This window comes from Hippopotamus amphibius, chromosome 2, assembly GCF_030028045.1.
Source record: "Hippopotamus amphibius kiboko isolate mHipAmp2 chromosome 2, mHipAmp2.hap2, whole genome shotgun sequence".
Taxonomy (NCBI): domain Eukaryota; kingdom Metazoa; phylum Chordata; class Mammalia; order Artiodactyla; family Hippopotamidae; genus Hippopotamus; species Hippopotamus amphibius.
Window position 1 is genome coordinate 178,990,617 of NC_080187.1, and position 24,372 is coordinate 179,014,988.

The window sequence follows — 24,372 nt, forward strand, 5'->3', positions numbered from 1 at the left end:
GAAGCCAGTCCTAAGCATGTATATGTAAGCAGAGGGAGAAAAATGTGAGCGGAAATGAGCACTTAAAGATGAAGAAAGAAAATGGATCACTGCTAGAAGAGTCATGGAGTAAATAAGGGAAAAGAACAGTTAGACCAGTTAGCCTCAAAGAGACAGAGAAACAAACCTCTTTGTCTATACAGATTCTTCCCCTGTGTCCTACTAATAGCTCTTTGTTTGATGAAATAAATGCTTGCTACCTGACTTCTATCCAATTGTTAATAATTACTATTAAAACAACCTGCAACCCTCATTTTCTTCCTTAATCATTATACTTGATTTATATGTCTCCTTAGCTTGGACCACCATATAATATACCATATAATTCATGTGTGGTTTGTTGCCTTCTGCAACTAGAATGTAAGCTCCACAAGAGCAGGAATTACTTTCCATTTTGCTCTCTGCCATATCACCTACACCTACAATAGTATCCAGCAAAATAATAAACACTCAATATATTGAATGAATGAAGTGTATAAATGGAGTATATAAGTCATCGTTAAGAGTGAGGAAGTAAGACAAAGAAAGAAAAGTTGGATTGACAGCCTGAAGACTGTGGAAAAACTGAGAACCATCCATGACGACAGTCTATGAGGGACACTAGGCAAGGGGAAGACCAGTAATACACTTACGACTGGAGCAGATAAGGGAAAGGAGAAAAACGTGGTGATGTTCTGGCTTCTCCTTTGGACCTTTGTGAAAAATATTCCTATGACAGTCTAAGTAAAGGAGATTCTTAATCATTTACTTGGTTCAGCAATACATAAAGGAAACAACAAATCAGGTCAGCAACACCTAAGACTCACAATCCAGCATGATAAATCAACATGGAACAAAGCTTTGGCAACATACTGTGCTCTTGCTTCTGGATCCATCTTTTCATCATTCTTTTTAATCAAGTTCCAGAATTTTCTTAGTTTAGGTGTCTTTTTTAATTCTAATTCCAGTCGTGCCTGAAAGAGTGATGTGACATTAAATCATCAGTAATCCCAAAGCTTACAAGGATAAAGATTAGATCACCTATTAGCTAATTTTCTCTGGATACAATATAGAGCAATGGGATAAAATCAGAAAGCAACATGACAAAAGCTTGAAAACTAAGAAACTAATACCTATATTTTAAAAAGCTGTTGAATTCTGACACTTGTTAATAGAAAAAAGACAAAAGAAACTGCCTTTTCTAGCCAAGATTTTAAGCTCAATAATAAATTAAGTTTCTTATTTCTAAAATTAAGAACTTCAATTTGAAAAATACAAGTGTTAACATTTATGAGCACTGGGCTTCCCTGGTGGTGCAGTGGTTAAGAATCTGCCTGCCAATACAGGGGACATGGGTTTGATCCCTGGGCCGGGAAGATCCCACATGCTGCGAAGCAATCAAGCCCATGCGCCACAACTACTGAGCCTGCACTCTAGAGCCCATGCTCCGCAACAAGAGAAGCCACTGCAATGAGAAACCCGCACACCACAGCAAAGAGTAGCCCCCGCTCACCACAACTAGAGAAAGCCCGTGTGCCGCAATGAAGACCCAACACAGCCAAAAATAAAATAAAGTAAATACTAAAAATAAATCTTAAAAAAATTTATGAGCATTAAAATTCAAAAAGATGAGTCTGAAACAATGAGCATAAAACAGCTATCACAATAAGGAAATGTCCACACCATCACATTCTTTCTTATGGCACTTAACGGTTTTTAACTTAGTATTAATTATTTATATGTGCCTGTTTTCACCTTCATCAACTGGAACCTATGAATGAACTTGCATATCTGGGTGGCTACAAAACCACCCATGTGCAGGAAATGGAATTCTGAATATAGATTATACTGAAATTTGATAGTTTTAACTTTACTCCCTAACATCTGTTAATTTGGCTTTGATACTGGCATATATTACCCAATAAGAATTTGAAGAAAAAAATGAAGTTGTTAATATTAAACGTAATTCAGACCTTCTCCTACAGCTGTATGTACATTCTAATCAAGGAAAATAAAAAATTCAAGTCTGTATTTAGTCTCATCCAAAGACATATATACAAATAATAATATTTTACTAAATTAACTCCTCTCTGAGCTCAACAGATATTACCTTACTTCACCTTATAACAATGAAATTAGGTGAAACATATATTAGCTTACACATGAAAACTTTAAAACTGAAAAAACTGCATCTATGATAAGTTACTACATAGTAACTTAGACAAACTTTGTAAGCAGGAAAGGGGATTTTTAGCTACCATTTTATATCCATATTAAAGCTACACAGTCTAAAACAACTTGTTCCATTTATAAATACACATAAGTTTCAGAAATTAGATACTCACAGGCTGTAAACCCATCCACATTGGGAGGGAAATAAGCTGCTGTACTTGACTCCGTATCAAGTCTACTTCCTGTTTAAAGCATGAAGAAAACAAGTTTATAAACACACCAGCACTTCAACCTAAGTCTTTACATAGGGAGTGTACTACCTTTTTAAGTCCTGAGGGGAAAACATGCCATCAATGCTTTCAAATTAATGATCTTTTATTATTAAGAAGTTCAATACCTTTTAAAAAAGATACAGTCAAGCCTCAGTATTTGCAGATTCCGTATTTGTGAATTCATCCACTTGCAAAAATGTATTTATAACCCCAAATTTAAAACTCTTGATGCTTTTGCTGTCATTCACTGACAGCACAGCACAGAGAAAAATGTGAGCTGCTCATCACACACATTTTCAGCTGAGATTGGACAAGGTGATGCTCTGCCTTCTGGCTTCAGCTCTCATATTGTACACTAGCATCTTTTTTTGGTCTATTTAATGCTACTTTTACACATTATTGTGTTTTTTGTTGGTGATTTTGCTATTTAAATTGGCCCCAACCACAGGGCTGAAGTGCTGTCCAATGTTCCTAGGCAGAAGGAAGCTGTGATGTGTCTTACAGAGGAAATATGTGTGTTAGATAAGGTTTGTTCAGACATAAGTTACAGCACTGCTGGCTGTGAGTTCAATGTTAATGAATCAACAATATATGCTACATAAGGTGACTTTAAACAGAAACACACATAAAACAGGTTATATGTTGATTGGTTGATGAAAATGTTGTGACCAGAGGCTTGCAGGAACCTAACCCTGTATTACCCCAAGAGCAGTGATTCAGTTTTAGCTAATTCAGTGTTTGCAGCTACAGAACATAACTACCTCAAATAATGAGAACTGATGATAAACTGAAAAAAATAAAGTATTTCAATAATAAGTTAGCTTTTAAGTTAATTAAACCTAGCACCAAACTACTAATACTAATCAAATCTTGTTTTTGTTTCTGACAAGGCATCACATCTCTTTATAAACCCTTTTCTTATGTCTTTACAAGATCCATGTGAGGTAGTATGTGGACACATAATAACCATCCATCTCCCAACACTGTGTTCAGGGTAAGAAAGAACTCCATGCATTCTCCTGCATGGGTCTAAAGGCACTATCAATTCAGAAGCACCTATCTTTAAATAAACAGGTATACACCTGCAGCTAACCACAGTAAAGAAGCACAAATGAAATATGAATTGCTGTGAATATTTATTTTTTAGAAGATAATCTTATGAAGAATGAAAAATGTATCATACACAACCCAACAGATTTTAAAAGATCATCCATAACCACCCTGAAACAGTCAACTCAAAACATAACTCTCCTGCCAGCTTATGCACGAAGTATGACTGAGAAGTAATGAAATTATGTTTTTATGTATAGTTTATGACACAGATCTCATTACTCAATATTCATATTACAGACTTTGCTGCTCTATATTTGGAGAATTTCAGCTCTTATTATTTCACTTAGAGGCTAGACAGAAAAAAGGGAGTGATCAACTCCAAATCTATCAAAAAGCAAACTGATCTTATAAAAGGATTTTAATGAGAGGGGCTGAAACCAAGCTTTTAGCATCATCCTCACTCCCCACTACTATGAACAGTTGGCTACAGAAGTAATCTCATCTACATTGAACTTAAAACAACCAGTAAACTTGAACGCTCCCCCAAAAGATAAAGTAAAATTACCAAACTATTGAAGCAATGATCAAGGAAAAGCAGTAAGACTGTCTGTTCATGGAGTGAAAATTCACCATCAGTTTCAGCTAATGCCGCTTTCAGGATACACTTGAAAAAGAATGGGAAGTGATCTGGCTTCTTTTTAAAAGTCTGAAAAGAGAACGAATAAAAATTCATTTTGAAATGGCTTGCTCACCTCTTTTTCTCCTTTAAGCAAACACTGGCAGACTTTTTAGGAGTCTATTAACAAAACCTAATAATTACAAAAAGATTATTTGCTTCCTTATAATTAACGGTAGCAAGTCAAATATAGATTTCTGGCAGGACTACGTGAGAGTTGCAGAAACCTTCATCTAATAAAATAATGGCTTCCTTTCTTTTTTCTTCAAGGATTAGGCCAGTAATTATCTTAGGCTTTGTTTTCTTATTAAAGACCTAAAGTGTTTTAATTCTTCTAATTTAAACAAAAGAAACAACATCTTTAGCAGAAACTAAAGTCTTCTCACTCTAATGAATCTCAGACAGCCTTTCCTTTATATTATCTCTTTACTCTTAACATACAATGGTAAAAAAAAAAAAGGTAAATAATGTAAATATATTCAAGCCTCTCTGTGATGTACCTCCCCACCTAGTTTCTTTCTGTTACCTCTCTCTTCTTTCATTTGCAAGTGCTCCAAATGTGTGGCCAACATTAGTTGTTTTCACTTACTTCTCTAAAACAAGCTTCCACCCATGGCTCTCCCCTGAAGCTGTTACAGCTGTCAAGTCCAAAGGACTCTGACCATCCCTCAACTCCTTTTTGATGTGCTGAAGGCTCCTCTTCCTTTGCCACTTTACAGGGCAGTATTCCCTGGGTTCTAGCCTTGTTCTTCTCTTCTTCTCATTACTTCAACTACATATGCTAATGATTCTAAATACACATTTTCACTCCAGATTCCTCTAGATCCTTAGATCCCTTTGTCTACTAGACAATTTCGTTGAGATATTCCAAAAGCAACTTAAACTCAGTAAGTCCAAAACTCAATTCAATAATTCTGTACCCTTCAAAGCATTCCTCAGTCCTCTTCCACCTATCTTGGTAAATGGCATCCTCATCTTTTACATTCAGTTGCGTAAGCCTGGAAGGTTATTGGAAATAATCTCTCCCTAAAGCTACTGTACTTCAATTATCAAATCCAATCAATTCTACTTTCTAAATCTGTGTATAACCTCTTCTCTTCATCTGTATTGTCTTTTCTCTATTTCAAGCTCTAATCGCCAAAGTGGTCTTTATAACATGCAAACTGATCAAGGCATTCTCTGGCTTCCCTCCCCCTTCTTTTGGTAGTTCAAAGCAACTTCAAGAAATCCTTAAGATCTCTCAATAACACACCAGGCCCTTAGTTTACTATGGGTTCTAATCTGCCATATGATGGTAGTCACCTAATGAATATTTGAGTTTTATCTTAAAACTGAAATTACAATATAAGTATCTGTCATGACTTTGGAAACACTACTTTATTCACGTAAAACCACAAATATATACTTACTCCCTGTTGTGAAACAAGGCACTGAAAAATATTATCTCATTTGAGCATTATCTATCTGTGCTACTTAATATAAATTTTACTTTATCTGTTGCAAAAGTCTTTATAATCCATACCTTTCTTTGTTTTAAGCACAAAGCAGAAAAATAACTCCACATTCACAATTTTTCAATTCACAGTAAATTAGTTTAAAGAAAGTATTGAAACTGAAAGAAATCTAATATTTTTCATACATCCATTCTTTTTCTCAACATGTACTTTATTACTGGATAAAGTTCTGTTCCAAAAACATTATTTATTATCAGTAAAAAGTTTGCTACTTTGCAATGCCTTAAGTGAGCACAGTAAGAAAGCTATGAAGTAATTTAAATCCGTTACCTCCCATGCAGGGACATTTTCTCTGAACTTCTCATTCACCATACAGCAGATTGACATTAAATAGGCCTTGCTGGACACTTCTGGAGAATAATTCATCCAGAGGTAATTTTCAAGATATTGGCTGTGAAGAATGAAAAGGTACAGAATATTTCATTAGTTACTATCACTTCATTGTAATATATCACTCCCCTGAAAAAGCCTAATTATTTGCAACTTTTTGAAAACATTTTGAAAAATCTATATTTATAGTTTGAGAATCCTTCACAAATTTACCTATAATGTAAGTCAGTGCTGCCTACTGCAAACATATGTAGCAAATGTGGCTCTGGAGAATGAGAGTCATACCTTCAAAGTAGGACGACATCAAAAGTTACTGACATATATAATTATCACCATTAGATCACTGGATATTCCCTTATCTAAGGCTTTTTGTGGAGTAAAAAACAAAAATATCTGACAAATATCAGCTCTAAAATGAAATGATATGATGGGCAGCTTCACAAATAAATGTACGTGAGGAATTAACATAAACTCATATTAGGACCAAGTGATTTCTGGAAACTAAGAGACAATCAAAAAGAGGATTTGTTACTTTATTTTCAAGGTATTCAACATAAGTCAGTTTTCAAGGTAAATGGCATTTTCCCCCTCAAGATGCCAAAATTCTCATTCTAAGACTGGTGAAATATTCCTAAACAAAATAATTATTTTTGATTTCCAAAACAAAGCTTAGCTATTTCTTATTCAGAGTAGTTATAAACATCAATTACTGTACTGTGTTGTAAAATACTCTCAAGCACTACTGCAAAAAAAGCAGGACATTTTGTTCCCATTTTAAATCACTCCACATGTATAACTTTTCAATCAGTTACAAGTGCGCACACATGCATGCACACACCTGAGTTATGCATTTTAGATTCTGCTACAGCATATAATTTTTCTACTTCCTCTTATGTTTCAAAGGTCTGCTCATGTTGGTATTTCCACGGGTCTATCTTTAGCAGTTATTCTTGCTTAATTTGCAAGGGCCTAGGAGACTGGTAAATAGTATTTTATCCTAAATCATGGCCCAAAGCCTTCAGTTAGAGACTACTCTTTCATAAATAAAATGCATGAAACTTCATATCATTCCTTTCTTACAAGATTAAATTCCTTTTCCCTGAATTATGCCCTTTAGAACCTCTATTACCAAGTCTGTTAGTGTGAATCTGTCTGAAATCTCTTCATTTCATGGTAGCTTAGATGGTGATAGAATTCTTTCTAGGTTGATAGTTCTATTTTTCTTTGCACTAATCTCATACTATTATCTTCTCTATTATTACAATTGAGAAGTCTACAATCAATTTGTTCTTCTTCCTCTGAGTAGTCCGTCTTTTATTTCCAGTAGATTTTAAGTTCATTACTCTGTTACTGTTGCTCTGATCACAATTTGCTATATACATTTCCTGAATCTAAGACTTACATGTTTTAACTGTAGAAAATTCTTAACCATTCTCTCTTCTAAACTGACACTCCCTCATTCTCTCTAAATCTCTTCTGAAATGCCTAATGGATCTTCTCATTCTAGCATCTAGATCTCTTAATGGCCCTGTATACTTTCCATCTCTATTTCTCTTTGCTATTATTTGTTAATTTCCTCAGATCTAAATCCCCATTCACTAATTCCCTTTTTAGCTGTGTCTAATCTGTTTAATTCACCCATTGAATATTTTAGTTTCAATGATTTTTATTTTCATTTTCCACTAAACTGTCCATTTTTAGTGTCCTGTTTCTTGTTCACATATTCTACGTGTTCTTTCATGCCCATAATAATTTTAAACATGATTTGACAGTCTATATCAATTATTTAATTACCTGGGGTTTTCTGAGGGATATTTAATTCTATTCTTTATTGTTTCAACTAAATCTTGCTTTAATGTGCTTTGTAATTTGGAAGTCTGAACTCACCTTCACCAGGGTTTTAGCTATAGGATTTTTTTTTTTTTCAGTATAGTTGTAATACACACCCTTTCAGAGTATCTTTATATTTGTTTCTGCCAGATGCCCCACAGATAATCACTGGCTCACCACAGTTTTTAACAGTAATGTCTTGGGTATTGTCTGACTACACAGCAAACTCCCAACTTATTCTTTACAGTTTTCAGATGATGAATCTGAGAATATTAGAGTCAATGATTTGCCCAAGATGATGCAGTTATCTCCATGATATACAGATGATACAGACCTGACTCCAAACTACATCTCTTTAATCCAAGCTTAAGGACTGTTCAATAATTCCCTGATTCTATTTTGGCAATCACAGCAAATGTAATCTACATAATAACATGTCCTTCTGATGTGTTTCATCAAAGATTTAGTTCACTCTCCTGTACCCAACAATCTTCTCCATGATATGTTACTTCCCATTCTAGCAAGAGACCATCAATTATCTCTACTACAAACTTTAGATTCATTATGTGTGGAGGTGGACACAAACAAAATGGCATTCTCACCCAGAAATTATAATACATAAAAGTTCTTGGATGGTAACAACCCTCTTTCTCAGTTATTAAAAATCTTTCACTGTCATTGGTGCCTTCAATACGTTCTGCTGCTTTCTCCTTCAGTTCCTGCAATTCTCTTGGTATCTGATATTTGCCAGGACCATTCTGGCTTTATCCAAATCATATATCAGCATCTTGACTTTTATTTATTTTCCTTCCAAAAGATAGCATGATATGATGAAAGGGGCATATTAATCTAAGGGCCAGCTGGATCCAATCAATTTCCAGCCTCAGTGCTCTCTATAAAATAAGGAAGCTCTTACTGGGATCATTGTGAGAATTAAATGAGATCAAGTATTCAGTGACAATACAGTTGTTAGGATATAGTAGGACTCCACTTAAAACTTAATTCATAGCTATAAACTTCAATTTCTCTCTGTAAAAATAATAAGAACACCTACATCATTTTTTGTGAGGATCAAATCAGTGTATGTAGGGAGTAAATAGTTGTTAATAAAGACTGACTTCTGATGCAGACTAGACCTCAAGGAAGTGTGGAGAGGCAGAAAAACCATGAGCTCTGGCATCAGACATTGGCATCCCAGCTCTGCCAATTATTTAAAAGCATTATCTTTAACAAATAATTGCTCTGATCTCAGTTTCTTCCTTCACTAAGTGGAAAGTATAATATTGACTTTGCAGGGTTGCTGTGAGTGCTCTCTGTATGTAAAATGTTTAACAACGTGCCTAGCACAAGGTTCTATAAATGGCAGATACTACTATTATCAACAACCACCTTCGGCTTTTACTTCTAGCCTACACACCTGGTTGTAATATAATCTAAATTATAACCTAAAAATTACATATTCTCTTCTGTCTGAAATATTTATAAGTGGTTTAGGTCAGAACAAGGCTAGCTTAGTAATAACAAGTTAGCTTGGAAAGAAAAAATGGCTCTAGAATGTATTCCAACTTACTCTCATTATCACTAGAGGAACCAAATAGGAGTTCAGAAGTTGCTCAGCACACACTATCTTAATTAGTGAAAAACAACTCAATATACAAGTTATACTAATAATGGAACATCATCTTTGAAAACAAAGGATATCATACACATATTCCAAAATAAGCCAATCACAAAAATATAAATCTTTCAAAATTTATAATTATTTTATCTACTCACAGAAATATACACAGAACTTAGTTAAAAGTTAAGTCACATTGTCATCTTTAACTTCATCAAAGTAAAGCCTTTAAACTCACCTAAATTCCAAGAGCATTATCTTTCTGATGGCAAACCTAAAAATATAAAAACAAATAGTAAAAATATTTAAATAGAGAATATAAACATTTCTGAGTTACTAATGCAGATGTATCTTGGAAGCTTGTTTTAATACTGACTCACATAATAATTACATTTATTATGCATTGAAGAAAGCGAATTTTGCTTTTATATTTTTTGTTTGTATTTTGTTTTGGATAGTTTATTTTTAAAAACTGTCTAAGGGCTTCCTAGGTGGCGCAGTGGTTAAGAATCCACCTGCCAATGCAGGGGACACAGGTTCGATACCTGCTCCAGGAAGATCCCACATGCCGCGGAGCAACTAAGCCCGTGTGCCACAACTATTGAGCCTGTGCTTTAGAGCCCATGAGCCACAACTACTGAGCCCATGTGCTGCAACTACTGAAGCCCATGCGCCTAGAGCCCGTGCTCTGCAGCAAGAGAAGCCATGGCAATGAGGAGCCCGCGCACCACAATGAAGAGTAGCCCCCACTTACTGCAACTAAAAGAAAGCCCGCGCACAGCCAAAAAGATCCAACACAGCCAATAAAATTAATTACAAAAAAAAACTGTTTCAGATCAGTTACTTATATCCTATGCATATAACAAACATAATCAGCACCATGACATACAAGGATATAATACAGAGATTAACAAGCTAAATAATTTTAATCAAAACACAAGTGCTCATCAATATTCATAATATTAGATTACAATTGCCAAAAGCTAGCCTGTCTCAATTTCTTAAGCAGTGACTAACATTCTTTAATAATCAAATGGAAACATTCTGCTGAAGTCATGCCCTCCTATAAGCACAAGGGACACCTGTATCTGTATCACAAACATGGGACTCAGGCTTTTGTAGCCTTGACCTTAAGTCTAAAACTTTAGAAAATTGTGGAGGGAATATCAGGTATCTCTTTATACACTTTAAAAAACAGAGTGTTTTGTTTTATATGGGTAAATGATACTGTAGTTATAGGGTATCTCTCCAAAGGTAGGTTCAAATATCCACTAATTTAGTTTCATTATTTTGTATATTGAAAATAAAGTAGCCAGACCAGAACCATACCACTGGATATTAGCCTCTAGTTTTGAAAATTAAATGAGTATGCGTTATGAATTTATAACACCCCAACAGACCACTATACTGTCAAAATCCTATTCTACTGACTTTTTTTTAAATAAATAAACTTTATTTATTTATTTATTTATTGACTGTGTTGGGTCTTTGTTGCTGCATGTGGGCTTTCTGTAGTTGTGGACAGCAGGGGCTACCTTCTTGCGGTGCATGGTTTTCTCACTGTGGTGGCTTCTCATTGCCGAGCATGGGCTCTAGGCATGCTAGCTTCAGTAGTGTGGCGTGGGGGCTCAGTAGTTGTGGCACATGGGCTTAGTTGCTCCAAGGCATGCGGGATCTTCCCAGACCAGGGATCGAACCCGCGTTCCCTGTATTGGCAGGTGGATTCTTAACCACTGCACCACCAGGGAAGTCCTCCACTGATTTCTGATCTCTTAGTTTCACTGAGCAAGCAATGTCAGAGAACTTTAGTGAGAATGAAGTGAAGGTTATAACTGTGCAACAGCACAAAGACAGAACACTGCCAAGGCACTGGCTTCTACAGTCAGCCAAGCCACTGAGAGTATACAAGAGCTTGTGTGGCACACTCTAGATCTCCAGCTGCAGGCATTTCACTTTACATGCATGTTGGACAACAGTATTCAGGGCCCACTATGCAAATACCTGCACATTTAATTTCTTCAGCCACAAACAGGACCAACCCTGTAGATGAAAGAAAATCTTGGCTCACGAGATAGATCAGTATTCTAGTCATGATTTGGTGTTATCCTGGCAATACCTTTTAACATCCTGGGACCCTGTTTCCTCATGTATAAAAAAGGTGAAGTGGTCAATTTTTTTTTTCCCTATGGATAACTGAACAAGTGAAAAATCAGTTTTGATAGGTCAAGATAATACAAAAACACTCTGAAAAACTCAGTTTCTCTTACAGCAATCTTGTCCGTATTCATTAAATTTGGAGTTTTACACTTCTGCCAATAAACTTTCTGAGACAGATAAAGAGCTTAACTAAAGGTATACATATACAATACAAAAATGAGTCTAGAGACTAGATATCATACCAGAAAATCTTTAAAGATAAGGATGAGAGTGCGCTCTACTCAGGGAGGCAGAGGCGACGCGCAGGAGGAAAGATGGAAGACTACCAGGCTACCGAGGAGACTGCTTTTGTTGTTGATGGAGTGAACAACATTGTAAAAGAGGCCATAGAAAGTGCCACCGGTGGCAACACCTATCAGCACAGCAAAGTGAATAAGTGGACCACAAACGTAGTGGAACAAACCTTAAGCCAACTCACCAAGCTGGTAAAACCATTTAAATACATTGTGATCATGCAGAAGAACAGAGCAGGATTACACAGGGCAAGTTCCTGCTTCTGGGACAGCTCTACTGACGGGAGCTGCACTGTGTGATGGGAGAATAAGACCATGTACTGCATCATTAGCACCTTCGGACTGTCCATTTGAGCACCTCGTCCAGCCCATGATCCTTCTCCTTTTGTCCCAACGTTTCTCTTCCATCTTCTAACCACCAGCCATTTACTTTTTATGGCACTCTCAAAATGTAGAAAAAAAACCAAATAACCACTGTGCTGTGACCTGCACACCCCAAGTCAGAGGAATCATCACTGTAGGTAGTTAGAAGCCTGTCCTGCCGCTTGTCTTAACTCTTAATGTTTCTTTTCAAAGGTGATAAAAGCCGAAATCTGCTAGGGTGAAACTTTCTTTACTCTCTGAAATGATTCAAATACACTAATTTTCCATACTTTGTACTTTTGTTAGAATAATAAATTATTCCAATTAAAAAAAAAAGATAAGGATGAAAAGTTATAATAATGACAAATATAAGTAAAGGATTTGAGGATGGTTATTTTATTAAGTACCAAAATTTACTGAGAGCATGCGTTGTAAAGCCTGACTCTTTATGCATGGTTTAACGTGCATTTCATTAAATCCTCCCAAAGCTGGGTAATTTATGTACAACAAATTGGGTCTGTTAACTGTTTTGCTAACTGGATGATTAAATTTGATTGAAAAAAAAAAAAGAGTGGGGAGGGGTAGGCAAAGGGGGGTTTCTTTGCTACAATAATTGCCCTCTGCTATCTCTTAAAATATGACTGCATGAAAACATAAGGTCTGGAGCTGCGGCAGCCCCTCTGCAATCACACAGGGAAAGCCAAAAAGTTTCTCAGAAGGTTGACAAAGACCCTGACATTATGAACTTCTGAACTACCTACTCCAGATTTGTTAAATAGGTGATTAAAAAAATCAAATAATTGTGAACAAAGGAAGCCAGCCACAAAAGAGTACATATCATGTGATTCCACTTATTTAAAGTTTAAAACCAAGCAAAACTAAACTACAGTGTTCACATTTGCATACTTACATATTTAAATGGTAAAGTGAAGGGGCATATAAGGGTTTTGGGGATGCTGAAATATTGGTTTTTTTCACCTTGGTGGTAGTAAAATTCAGAAGGCTATACATTTCTGTACATTTTATGTGCTTTCTGTTAATTTTGTAGTAAAGAGACAAACATTTTTAATAAAAAGAAATATAAACACTAGCAAAAGTAAACTGCTCTATAAGTCACCTCTTATTTTTCAGTATAAAAATCACTTGGATGCATTCACAAAAGGATTAATAACCGTACCAAAGTGTGCAGGTTAAGAGAGTCCTACAGGGCAAATGGATCTTGTCCTGTTTAAGAACAGAGCATTGGATAAGATCCAGAGAACAAGGATTTAATAGCTGGTGCTGCCTCTATCTATGGTAAAATATCTTGGGCTAGTTACTTATCTCTCTGTATCTCAATTTCCTCATCCATAAAGTGAGCATAACAGTGACTATATCACAGGATTGTTGTGAGGATAAATACGCTGCTATATACAATGTGCTGAGATCAGAATCTGGCACATAGTACGCACTCCAGAAATGACAATTACCATTATTTTTAATATTTTAAAATCAAACCGATAAAAATACGTTAAGACAAACTTACCAAATCTGATAATGGTAAGGATAGCAAATATGAGTCTTTTGTGTAATATACCACACACTACAATGGGGGTTAAACAATATGATATTTTAACATCTAATTTTGAGATCCTAGAAGTGATCATTTATACCATAAGAATATAAGAACTAACTGATTTAATTCCTAGATGCCTCCTAGGGAAATAGGGGTGATGTACACAAAAAATGTATAAGAACCTTAGTGTATCATATTAAGAGTGCCTTATGGCTATAAACTACCTATTTTGATAACCTACAAACAAGTTAATAAATCTTACGTTAACCCATTCCCCAATAATGAAGAAGCTACAAGCATATAAATGCAAAAGAGTTTCCACACGGCACTAGTCTAAAAAAACAGTCATTTAAATTTTTAAATATACACTGTAGTTTTTGTGCTACACAGGTGCATTTAGCTTTTTGAACTTTGACATTTGGGGGCAGAATGCAATCAGTTCACTTTTTATTCAAGTATTCAAAAATGTGTACAAGATAAGAATATGGCTGTTAAGAGTGCCATGATAAGACTTAGGGAGCCCCACCAATGACTGTTACTACTTTCAGCAATTAAAAATAACTTAGCCAAGTCCACATAACTTAAAAATCAATGGCAGCTTTTAGTTGTTAATTATATGAAAATTATCTTCAAGGAAGCAATATTGGTAGCAAAGGTTTAAATACACCCCCCCACCCCTGCCAGCAATCCACTGCTGTGAAACCCTACTCTACAAAGAGGCAGAGAACTAGTTCTGGATGTTCAAGATAATTTCCAGATTGGTATATCCCTAATACATAATAGAAAAGGATCCTAGAATTTATCTGCCCACTCATCTTCAGCTAACTTTCCTCAGGCTATTTCATCCATACCCACCCTCAGACCAACAAGTCACATGTTACACATTTGCTCAAATGTGATATCTTAAGAGAGGATCTTTGCCTGATCATTCAATCTAAAATAGCAGACCTCTGCTATACCCTAATCCCACTTTAATTCATAGCACTTACTACCTGCTGACAGGACATACCTGTATATATTTTGTCCGTCTAGATAATAATGAGAACATAAGCTTCTTAAGCAGAGACTTTATCTGCCATGTAGATAAAGTCTGATGTACCCTTAGCATTGAAATGGTGGTTGATACAAAGCAGGCTCAACCCAGTCCTCTCTTCAGAATTCTACACCTAGATACCCAACTGCTTATTCTACATCTCTATGGCTCTTTAGTAGCTAGAATTCAACATTTCCAAAAGTGACTAGTGATCTACACCCAATCCCACCCCCAACAACAACAGCAAAAGTCAGTAATGGCACCTAATCACCTGAACCTTTGCCAAAAACTCTGGAGTAGCCTCGATTCCTCCCTTCCTGCACTCACCACATCCAACGACCAACCACTTCTCTCTCTCTCTCTCCAATTGGTAACTCCTATCTCAACTTTCCATGCTAGTCCATGCCACCATCATCCTGAACCTGACTACAATAATATTCACCTAATTTCCTGCTTCTTGCCCCCTCCAAATTTTTAAAATACTACCATCATGCTTCACTGGTTTCCTATTTCTCTTCAAATTTAAAACAAACAAACAAACCTTAACATGGTCTTTGGTCCTGCCTACTTCTACAGGCTTAAGAATCAGTTGCCAAAACAAAACAACTAGCCTCTTATTTTGACACTGCCTTTACAACATTTAGTAAAACTTACCTCCTAAGACTCAAACACATGAAAAAAAAAAATCTGAGATTTTATAAGGTCTATGACATTCATAACACAAATGTTTCTATTTCATATTAAAAGTTAGTCAATTACCTTTTAAAATACTCATTGCGGGTACTTCCCTGGTGGTCCAGCAGTTAAGACTCTGAGCTCCCAATGCAGGGGGCCCAGGTTTGATCCCTGGTCAGGGAACTAGATCCCACATGCCACAACTAAAGATCCCACACGCCACAACGAAGATCCTGTGTGCTGCAACTATGACCCAGTGCAGCCAAATAAATGAATAAATATTTTAAAAAACCCAACTCATTGGGCGTATATGTCTACAGACGCAGATATGGAAATATGCCCAAGACACACTGTCTAAAAAGAAATTCATGATGCAGAATGGTATGTAGAGTATAAACTCTTTGCTGTTTAAAAAAAAAAATCAAAGGGGTGGGGAACTAGAACAGATGTATACATAAATAAAGAAACTGAGGGTTAAGGGACAGGGAAGAAGATTTACTGAAACTTACCCCCTTCTGTGTATTGTTCAAAATAATTTTTATTTTTTATATATAGCTTAAACATTATGTACAAAATATGTATTTTATTATTTTGTATTTAATTATTATCATGTATGTTTTACATTTCCAATTTTTAAATAATCCTTCACAAAGATTTGTTAGAAAATAAGAAAATTAGTATTAGTTGAACTGAAATTTTTAAATCTCCATATTTACTCTTCCTCACATTCCTTCAAAAACAAAATAAACCCTAAAGCACCTAATCCCTCTAACTTGAGTCAAAAATTAAAGGGCAGGCTTCCTAGGTGCCGCAGTGGTTAAGAATCCACCTGCCAATGCAGGGGACACAAGTTCGATCCCTGCTCCAGGAAGATCCCACATGCTGCGGAGCAACTAAGCCCATGCGCCACAACTATTGAGTCTGCGCTTTAGAGCCCATGAGCCACAACTATTGAGCCCATGTGCTGCAACTACTGAAGCCCACGTGCCGAGAGCCCGAGCTCCACAACAAGAGAAGTCACGGCAATGAGGAGTCCGCGCACCACAATAAAGAGTAGCCCCCACTCACCGCAACTAAAAAGAAAGCCCAGGCACAGCCAAAAAGACCCAACACAGCCAATAAAATAATAAATAAATTAATTAATTAAAAAAAATTAAAGGGCAAAAAATATCTTATGACCCTTCAGCAGCTAGATGTAGTTTTTCTAGTCACCATCCTCTTGATGACCAAATTAAAAGAAGAAAAGAAAGTTCCAAGTTTATGATTATATTTAGTTCAGAAGTTCAAATGAGATCCAAGTTAGTCCCATCTAATTCCTATGTATGAGAATTAAACTCATTCCTACCTTGATTTGACAATTTCTTTCTCATATATTTCTTCAATCACCTGTTATTAAAAATATAAAAATGTTTAATATCTCAAATAACTTATTTTCAGACTCTAAGTTGAGAGTTTTCAATTACTGAGATTACACAAAACAAACTGGTTTAGGAAAGACAGCAAATATTACTGCTATCAAAATAATACATAAGAGATTTTTTTATAACCCCATTACATTCCTCAAAATGTAAAATAAAACATAGTAGAAAAAAATAAATAATAAAACATATCTAGATAAAAATAATTCTAGAAATAATTATTAAAATGATGTATTTATTTCATTTCTAGGAAAAATAAAAATTCACGAGATCAGGTTATTTTTTAAAACTTAACAAAGTAAATAAATGTTATCAGGCTCCAACTACAAGTTGTAATAAAACAATGTGCTTTCAAAAACCAGAAAGTAAACTGAAAGTGCAAAGACATAATAGAAGAAAATGTAATCATTACATCCCATTTTTCAAATGCATATGATAAAACCTCAGAATTTCCATTTACCTGGGTTAGAGTGGGTAGGTTGGTATAATACGTAAGAATTCAGGTCTGGAGTTGGAAGCCTGGTTCAAACCATCCACCTTTACTGCTGATGGCTACAACTTTTGCAAGTACCTGACTGCTCTAAGGCTCAGTTTCCCAGTATATAAAAAGGATCTAACGATACAAAGTGCCCCATGGGGATGCTACAAGATGGCACATGTAAAGAATTCAGTACAGGTCCTGACACAATGTGAGCCTTTAATAATAGTTATCAGCAGCAGAAGTAATAATAGTGCTAGTGATAAGAGTAGTTAAAAAAAAAAACTTACTCTAAAATTATGAAGTGCTTTAACATGGTATAATACAATATTATTTTATGGCAACTATGATGTCTTTTAATTGCTCAAAGTATATTTGTCCACAAAATGTTTGTGACTGGTAAATGAAGGAAGACGATGAGGCAAGCAAGTCCTGAATTTATATGAAATTTATATTTTATTTTCTGTTAGTGCTTTTCTTTTTATCAAAATCCAAATATAATAATAAAATGAAGGGTATAATCTTTAAATACCAACTCACAATAAAATTCTTCTAAACAGGCATATGTAGCTTCATCTAAAATTATCACTAGTGTTAACTAAAATGGTCTGAATATAAATTTAATCTCTAAAAACCTTGACCTAATTAGGTTCAACTCAATCTAGTAGTGTCATCAAGATATTTTTGTTATTAATGAAAAACGACCCTGGGAACCCCCAGACCCAACATATACAAGCACAAACATACAGAAACAGCATATAGTAAGATAAAGCAACCTGGCTGATAATTAAGAGAAATTAATGTATGTCAAGTTTATGGATATCCTCCTGAAGCATAAAATGGGATTGCTGGCAAAACAAAAATATATTTACAAATAAAACATTTAAGCTCAAATAATGTGAGAAATTTGGGGTTAAGTTCAGTTTTACTAAGAGTGCCTAAAGTATCACAATTCAATTTATAATGGCAAAGCTTAAAGTGAGTCTTCACTACTTGTTAAATGGCATGCAATATGTCAGCTCTATTTCATTTAAATACCTCTCTTTAAGAACCTATTTCAATGAAAATTAATCCTCCATCTAGGAATTTTTCCTTTCATTTATTCTAAATTGTGTCACCTGAATCCTAAGTCCATTCCCTAACTGAATATGACTGGCCCTCATTCATCTAATTCTCTACACTAAACAACTCCCACCTCTTCCATCATTATTACAGATCTTTACTTTAGTTCAACCTAAAAATAAAAAAACAATAGATCCTATCTGAGATGAACTGTAGATGAAAAAAACTGTAGGAAAATTCCTGTACATTCACAAAGATATTCATTACATGATCACCTAATAATGATAAATCAGGAACAATCTAAGAATCTATAAACAGGAAAATCCACACACATTTTTTAAAAAGCTTAAAGAAAACACAACAGATGATAGTAGAGCTTATCTCTGGGTAGTGTTTTTTGTTTTCTTATATGTAGCTTCTGTATTTTCCAAATTTTCTATTGAGTAATTATTAGTTTAGAAAACCATTCATTTTAACCTTTAAAAAAATTATGAAAATCTTTTGTCGAATTAGCTCTTGAAAAAGAGATACAAAGAGCATACCCATTCAAAAAGCAAGATACAAACCAAAAATACTTACCTTTATATCAAAAGGTGATTTTTTCTTGATATGGGGAGCCCAGTATTTACATGCTAACTGCAAAAGTAAACAGTAGAAACAGTAAGTAACAGATTCATACCACTGTAGAGCTAAAAGACTGAGACCATTCAGTGACAAGCTGTTTCTTAACCAGGCACTACTGGCGCAGGGTGAGGAGAAAGAGTAATGTACCTGTTAAGGGGACTAGATGGGCTTGCAGACCAGTTAGCATCTTCGGCCCCAATCCACTGAATGCCAGTAATGCCCTGCATGGCACTCTGACACTGTGATTTAAAAAAAATTATTTATTGACAATCTCAATAAACACAGAAAAAGCTTTTGACAAAATTCAACATCCATTTATAATAAAAACTCTCCAGAAAATGGGCATAGAAGGAAATTACCTCAGCATAATAAAAGCCACGCATGACAAGCCAACAGCCAACACTGTTCTATGGTGAAAAACTGAAAGCATTCCCTCTAAGGACAGGAACAAGACAAGTGTGTCCACTCTCACCATTATTATTCAACATAGTTTGGAAGTTTTAGTCACAGCAATCAGAGAAGAAAAGGAAATAAAAGGAATACAAATTGGAAAAGAAGTAAAATTGTCACTCTTTGCAGATGACATGCTATTATACATAGAAAACCCTAAAGATGCTACCAGAAAACTGCTAGCACTAATCAATGAATTTAGTAAAGTAGCAGGATACAAAATTAATGCACAGAAATCTCGCGCATTCCTATACACTAACAATGAAAAAGCAGAAAGAGATATTAAGGAAACTCTCCCATTCACCATTGCAACAAAAAGAATAAAATACCTAGGAATAAACCTGCCTAAGGAGGCAAAAGACCTGTATGCAGAAAACTGTAAGACACTGATGAAAGAAATCAAAGACAGTACAAACAGATGGAGAGACATACCATGTTCTTGGATTGGAAGAATCAATATTGTGAAAATGACTATACTACCAAAGCAATTTACAGATTCAACACAATCCCTATCAAATTACCAACGGCATTTTTCACAGAACTAGAACAAGAAATCTTACGATTTGTATGGACATGCAAAAGACCCCGAATAGCCAAAGCAATCTTAAGAAGGAAAGACAGAGTTGGTGGAATTAGGCTTCCTGAACTTCAGACTATACTACAAGGCTACAGTGATCAAGACAGTACGATACTGGCACAAAACTGGAAACACAGATCAATGGAACAGAACATAGAACCCAGAGGTAAACCCCCACACGTATGGACACCTTATCTTTGACAGAGGAGGTAAGAGTATACAATGGAAAAAAGACAGCCTCTTCAATAAGTGGTGCTGGGAAAATTGGACAGCTACATGTCAAAGAATGAAATTAGAACACTTCCTAACACCATACATAAAAATAAACTCAAAATGGATTAAAGACCTAAATGGAAGGCCAGACACTAAAACTCTTAAAGGAAAACATAGGCAGAACACTCTATGACATACATCAAAGCAAGATTCTTTTTGACCCACCTCCTAGAATCATGGAAATAAAATCAAGAATAAACAAATGGGACCTAATGAAACTTAAAAGCTTTTGCACAGCAAAAGAAACCATAAACAAGACAAGAAGACAACCCCCAGAATGGGAGAAAATATTTGCCAATAAAGCAACCGACAAAGGATTAATCTCCAAAATATACAAGCAGCTCATGAAGCTTAATATCAAAAAAGCAAATAACCCAATCCACAAATGGGCAGAAGACCTAAATAGACATTTCTCCAAAGACATACAGATGGCCAACAAACACATGAAAAGATGCTCAACATCACTAATCATTAGAGAAATGCAAGTCAAAGCCACAATGAGGTACCACCTCACACCGGTCTGAATGGCCATCATCAAAACATCTAGAAACAATAAATGTTGGAGAGGGTGTGGAGAAAAGGGAACTCTCCTGCACTGTTGGAGGGAATATAAGCTGGTACAGCCACTATGGAAAACAGTTTGGAGGTTCCTTAAAAAACTAAAAATAGAACTACCATATGATCCAATAATCCCACTACTGGACATATACCCAGAGAAAACCATAATCCACAAAGAAACATGTACCATATGTTCACTGCAGCACTATTTACAATAGCCAGGACATGGAAGCAACCTAAATGCCCATCAACAGATGAATGGATAAAGAAGATGTGGCATATATATACAGTGGAATATTAGCAATAAAAAGGAATGAAATGGAGCTATATGTAATGAGGCAGATAGATCCAGACACTGTCATACAGAGCGAAGTAAGCCAGAAAGAGAAAAACAAATACCGTATGCTAACTCATATATATGGAATCTAAAAAAATGGTACTGATGAACCCAGTGACAGGGCAAGAATAAAGATGCAGATATAGAGAATGGACCTGAGGACACGGGGTTGGGGGAGGGGGGTGGAAGCGAAGGGGAAGCTGGGACGAAGTGAGAGAGTAGCACAGACATAGATACACTACCAAATGTAAAATAGATAGCTAGTGGGAAGTTGCTGTATAACAAAGAGAGATCAACTCGATGATGGGTGATGCTTTAGAGGGCCAGGACAGGGAGGGTGGGAGGGAGTCGTGGGAGGGAGGGGATGTGGGGATATGTGTATAAATACAGCTGATTCACTTTGGTGTACCTCAAAAACTGGTACAAGAGTGTAAAGCAATTATATTCCAATAGAGAGCTTAAAAAAATAAAAAATAAAAAAACCAAAACATACTTTTTTAACTACCCATAGGAAAACAACAGGGTGAAGTTAGTAACCACAGTCAAACATCTTCAGCACAGAGCTAAGGAAACCCACGTCTAGAAAGAGTAAATGAGCTGCCCAAGACTACAATTAGTTAACAGGTGAGCCAGTACAAAAAACCAGATTTAAAATCCTTAGGAATGTTAATTTGCAAAACAGTAATCTTTAAGTGATTAGTACACACTCAGGCATACCTAAACAAAACCTAAAAAAATATTGTAGTTTATCAGTGGGTTACTACTGAGAATAAGCGTGTCAGTATGTTATATTTCAGCAAATGAGGTTTTACCTGAAAAATGTGAATTTTAAATACAGTACAGGAATACCTCAAAGATACTGCAGATTTGATTCCAGACCACCACATAAACTATCTCAACAAAGCAAGTCTCATAAATTTTTTTGTTTCCCAGTACATATAAAATTTATAATTTACACTATGCTGTAATCTATTATGTGGTAACAGCATTACGTCTAAAAAAAAAAACAAACAATATACATACCTTAATTTTAAAACACTTTATTGCTAAAAAAGGCTATCATTAAAAAAAAGTGAGATCAAAGGGTTCAGATAATTGATCTTAAAACTAAATTTTAACCTCTCCATCTCATTCATTCCATGATAATTAAAAAGCATCTTCTCTGGTCAGGAGTGCCAGGTGTTCAGAAATAATGAAGGAGAAGGAAGGGAAGGGAAATGGTAGGATCCCTACGTAATCTCTGTCCTCATCTCATGCCATCCTCCCTCTTACTTCTTAAATTCGCTCTCCTGGCTTCCTTACATACACACCAGAAGGCATTTGCTGTTTCCCTGCTCTTCCCCAAACTGGCTCCTTTTTGGCGTTCAGGTCTGAGCTCAAATGTCACCTCAGAGAGGCCTCTGCTGACCGCTTTTCATAAACCCCACCCAGTCTGTCACAACGCCGTTTCATTTTCCTGATAGCAATAATCACTGTCTGATACTACACTGTTCATCTGTCTGACTCTAAAACATAAGCTCCCTGAGGGGAGGAAACATAACTTTTACCTCCAAAATTCAAGTATATGGGAAAAAGGAGTTCTAGTCTAAGTTGTCCAGAAAAACCTCTCCAAATTAATGTAGATGGATGACAACGAATTAACCATTTAAGAAAAGTTAGAGAAAAAAATGAAGTAGAGGAAACAATGCTGAAAGGCCAGGAGGTGAAAGATAGCGTGGCACAAATAAATACAGTTCAGTATGGCTAGAGCACTGTTAGAAAAGGAAAAAGAAGAGAGGAAACCGGACATAAGCACAGGCCAGATCACAAAACAAGTCGAACTATTCCAGTCATTATCCTAAGGGCAATTAGAACTCTTTAAGGAAGGACTCAAAATGACTCCTATGCTTCTGCCTTGGCAAATCTGCTGAAATACGGCACAGAGAAGAAAGAAGCAAGAGTAGTAAGTTCTGCACTGAGCTACCTGCACTCTTATCCAATACTCAAAGCAACAAATACGGATTAGGAACGCTGCCGAGCGCTAGAGGCTCGTGTTTCCCTATTCACTGTGCACCGCGGTTCACAAAGCCACGCCGTAAACAGGTTCCAAATGAACGCTCTTCGACCACAGGATTACTCTCTTCGTCGATTCGTTTATTTGGAGCAAGTGTCTCGTCAGATTCTCATCACTTCTAGGTTACTCTAAGGGTAAAAATAAGCCCACCCCTCCTTCAACCTTCAGTTCAGCATCACCTCTGCTACGAAACCTTTTTGCAATCTCAGGTGGACTGGTGTGTTCCTTCCGTGAATCCACGACACACTCCTAACATAGCAAAGCTCGAACTCTTCAGGGCAGAGCCTCTTTCACTATGGTTCCCCCAACAGCTAGCACGGTGGCTAGCACACAGCACGTACTTTTTAGTAAAAAGACTTGAGTGAATGAATTGACGAACGAACGCCTCCTCGGCGCTCCCGTTCCCAAGGAAAACCCCATCCCCTGGCCTCGGGGCCTCAGCGTCCTCATCCCTTCACACACACCAAACTCGCCCGAGCGCACCTGGGTCACGAACTCAGCGTTGATCTGGGACACGGTAGGGGCCACGATTTTCTTGGGCTGAGCAGGGGCCGTCATGGCAGCACTCTCCCTCCGCTCCGGTGGAAAAGAAAGGACCGCTCCGAGCAGCGGTGAATCCGATGCAATTCCCCAAATAAGTGACTGCGGCTGCCTGACTCCGAGATACAAAAACCTGCGGGGCACAATATCCTCAACGCTTATAGCCCACAGGGAATGCGTACCGCAGCTCTCACATTCTTCAGGAAGCGGAACAGAACGGGGCCGGAAGTGCATGCAGGAGCTCGCTCTCAGCTAGCGAGGGAAAGGCTTCGACCTCCTCCGCTCCTGCCCCCTAGCGGGAAGCTGAGAGAAGACACCCGGCGAGACCAGATAGATGTCTCCGTGACCTTGTAGATAGCGTTGGTTGAGGTTTTTTTGCTGTAGCGTTGGGGAGAGAGAGGGAGAGAGAGGGAGAATTTCTTTCAACTCTAAAAAAAAGCAGT

At 36.5% G+C, this 24,372-nt stretch overlaps 1 protein-coding gene and 1 pseudogene across 4 annotated transcripts in view; one reads left to right on the forward strand and one right to left on the reverse strand.

Moving 5' to 3' along the window:
* AQR (aquarius intron-binding spliceosomal factor) overlaps nt 1-24,141 on the reverse strand; it is a 102,863-nt gene extending 78,722 nt beyond the window's left edge. For 3 of the 4 annotated variants that reach the window (XM_057721511.1, XM_057721512.1, XM_057721510.1), the window contains exons 1-8: nt 23,873-24,141; nt 19,097-19,153; nt 16,905-16,945; nt 9,722-9,757; nt 5,976-6,096; nt 4,081-4,221; nt 2,364-2,432; nt 892-992 (exon numbers count right to left, since the gene is read on the reverse strand). In XM_057721511.1, the coding sequence (XP_057577494.1) occupies nt 892-992; nt 2,364-2,432; nt 4,081-4,221; nt 5,976-6,096; nt 9,722-9,757; nt 16,905-16,945; nt 19,097-19,153; nt 23,873-23,947 (641 nt within the window). In that variant the 5' untranslated portion in view covers nt 23,948-24,141. Of the gene's footprint in view, nt 1-891; nt 993-2,363; nt 2,433-4,080; nt 4,222-5,975; nt 6,097-9,721; nt 9,758-16,904; nt 16,946-19,096; nt 19,154-19,288; nt 19,381-23,872 lie in introns of all 4 variants that reach the window. The other variant, XM_057721513.1, reaches the window with a different exon arrangement.
* Nucleotides 11,943-12,214, forward strand: LOC130845016 (dynein light chain Tctex-type 1-like; annotated as a pseudogene).
* Nucleotides 24,142-24,372: the final 231 nt, after the last annotated feature.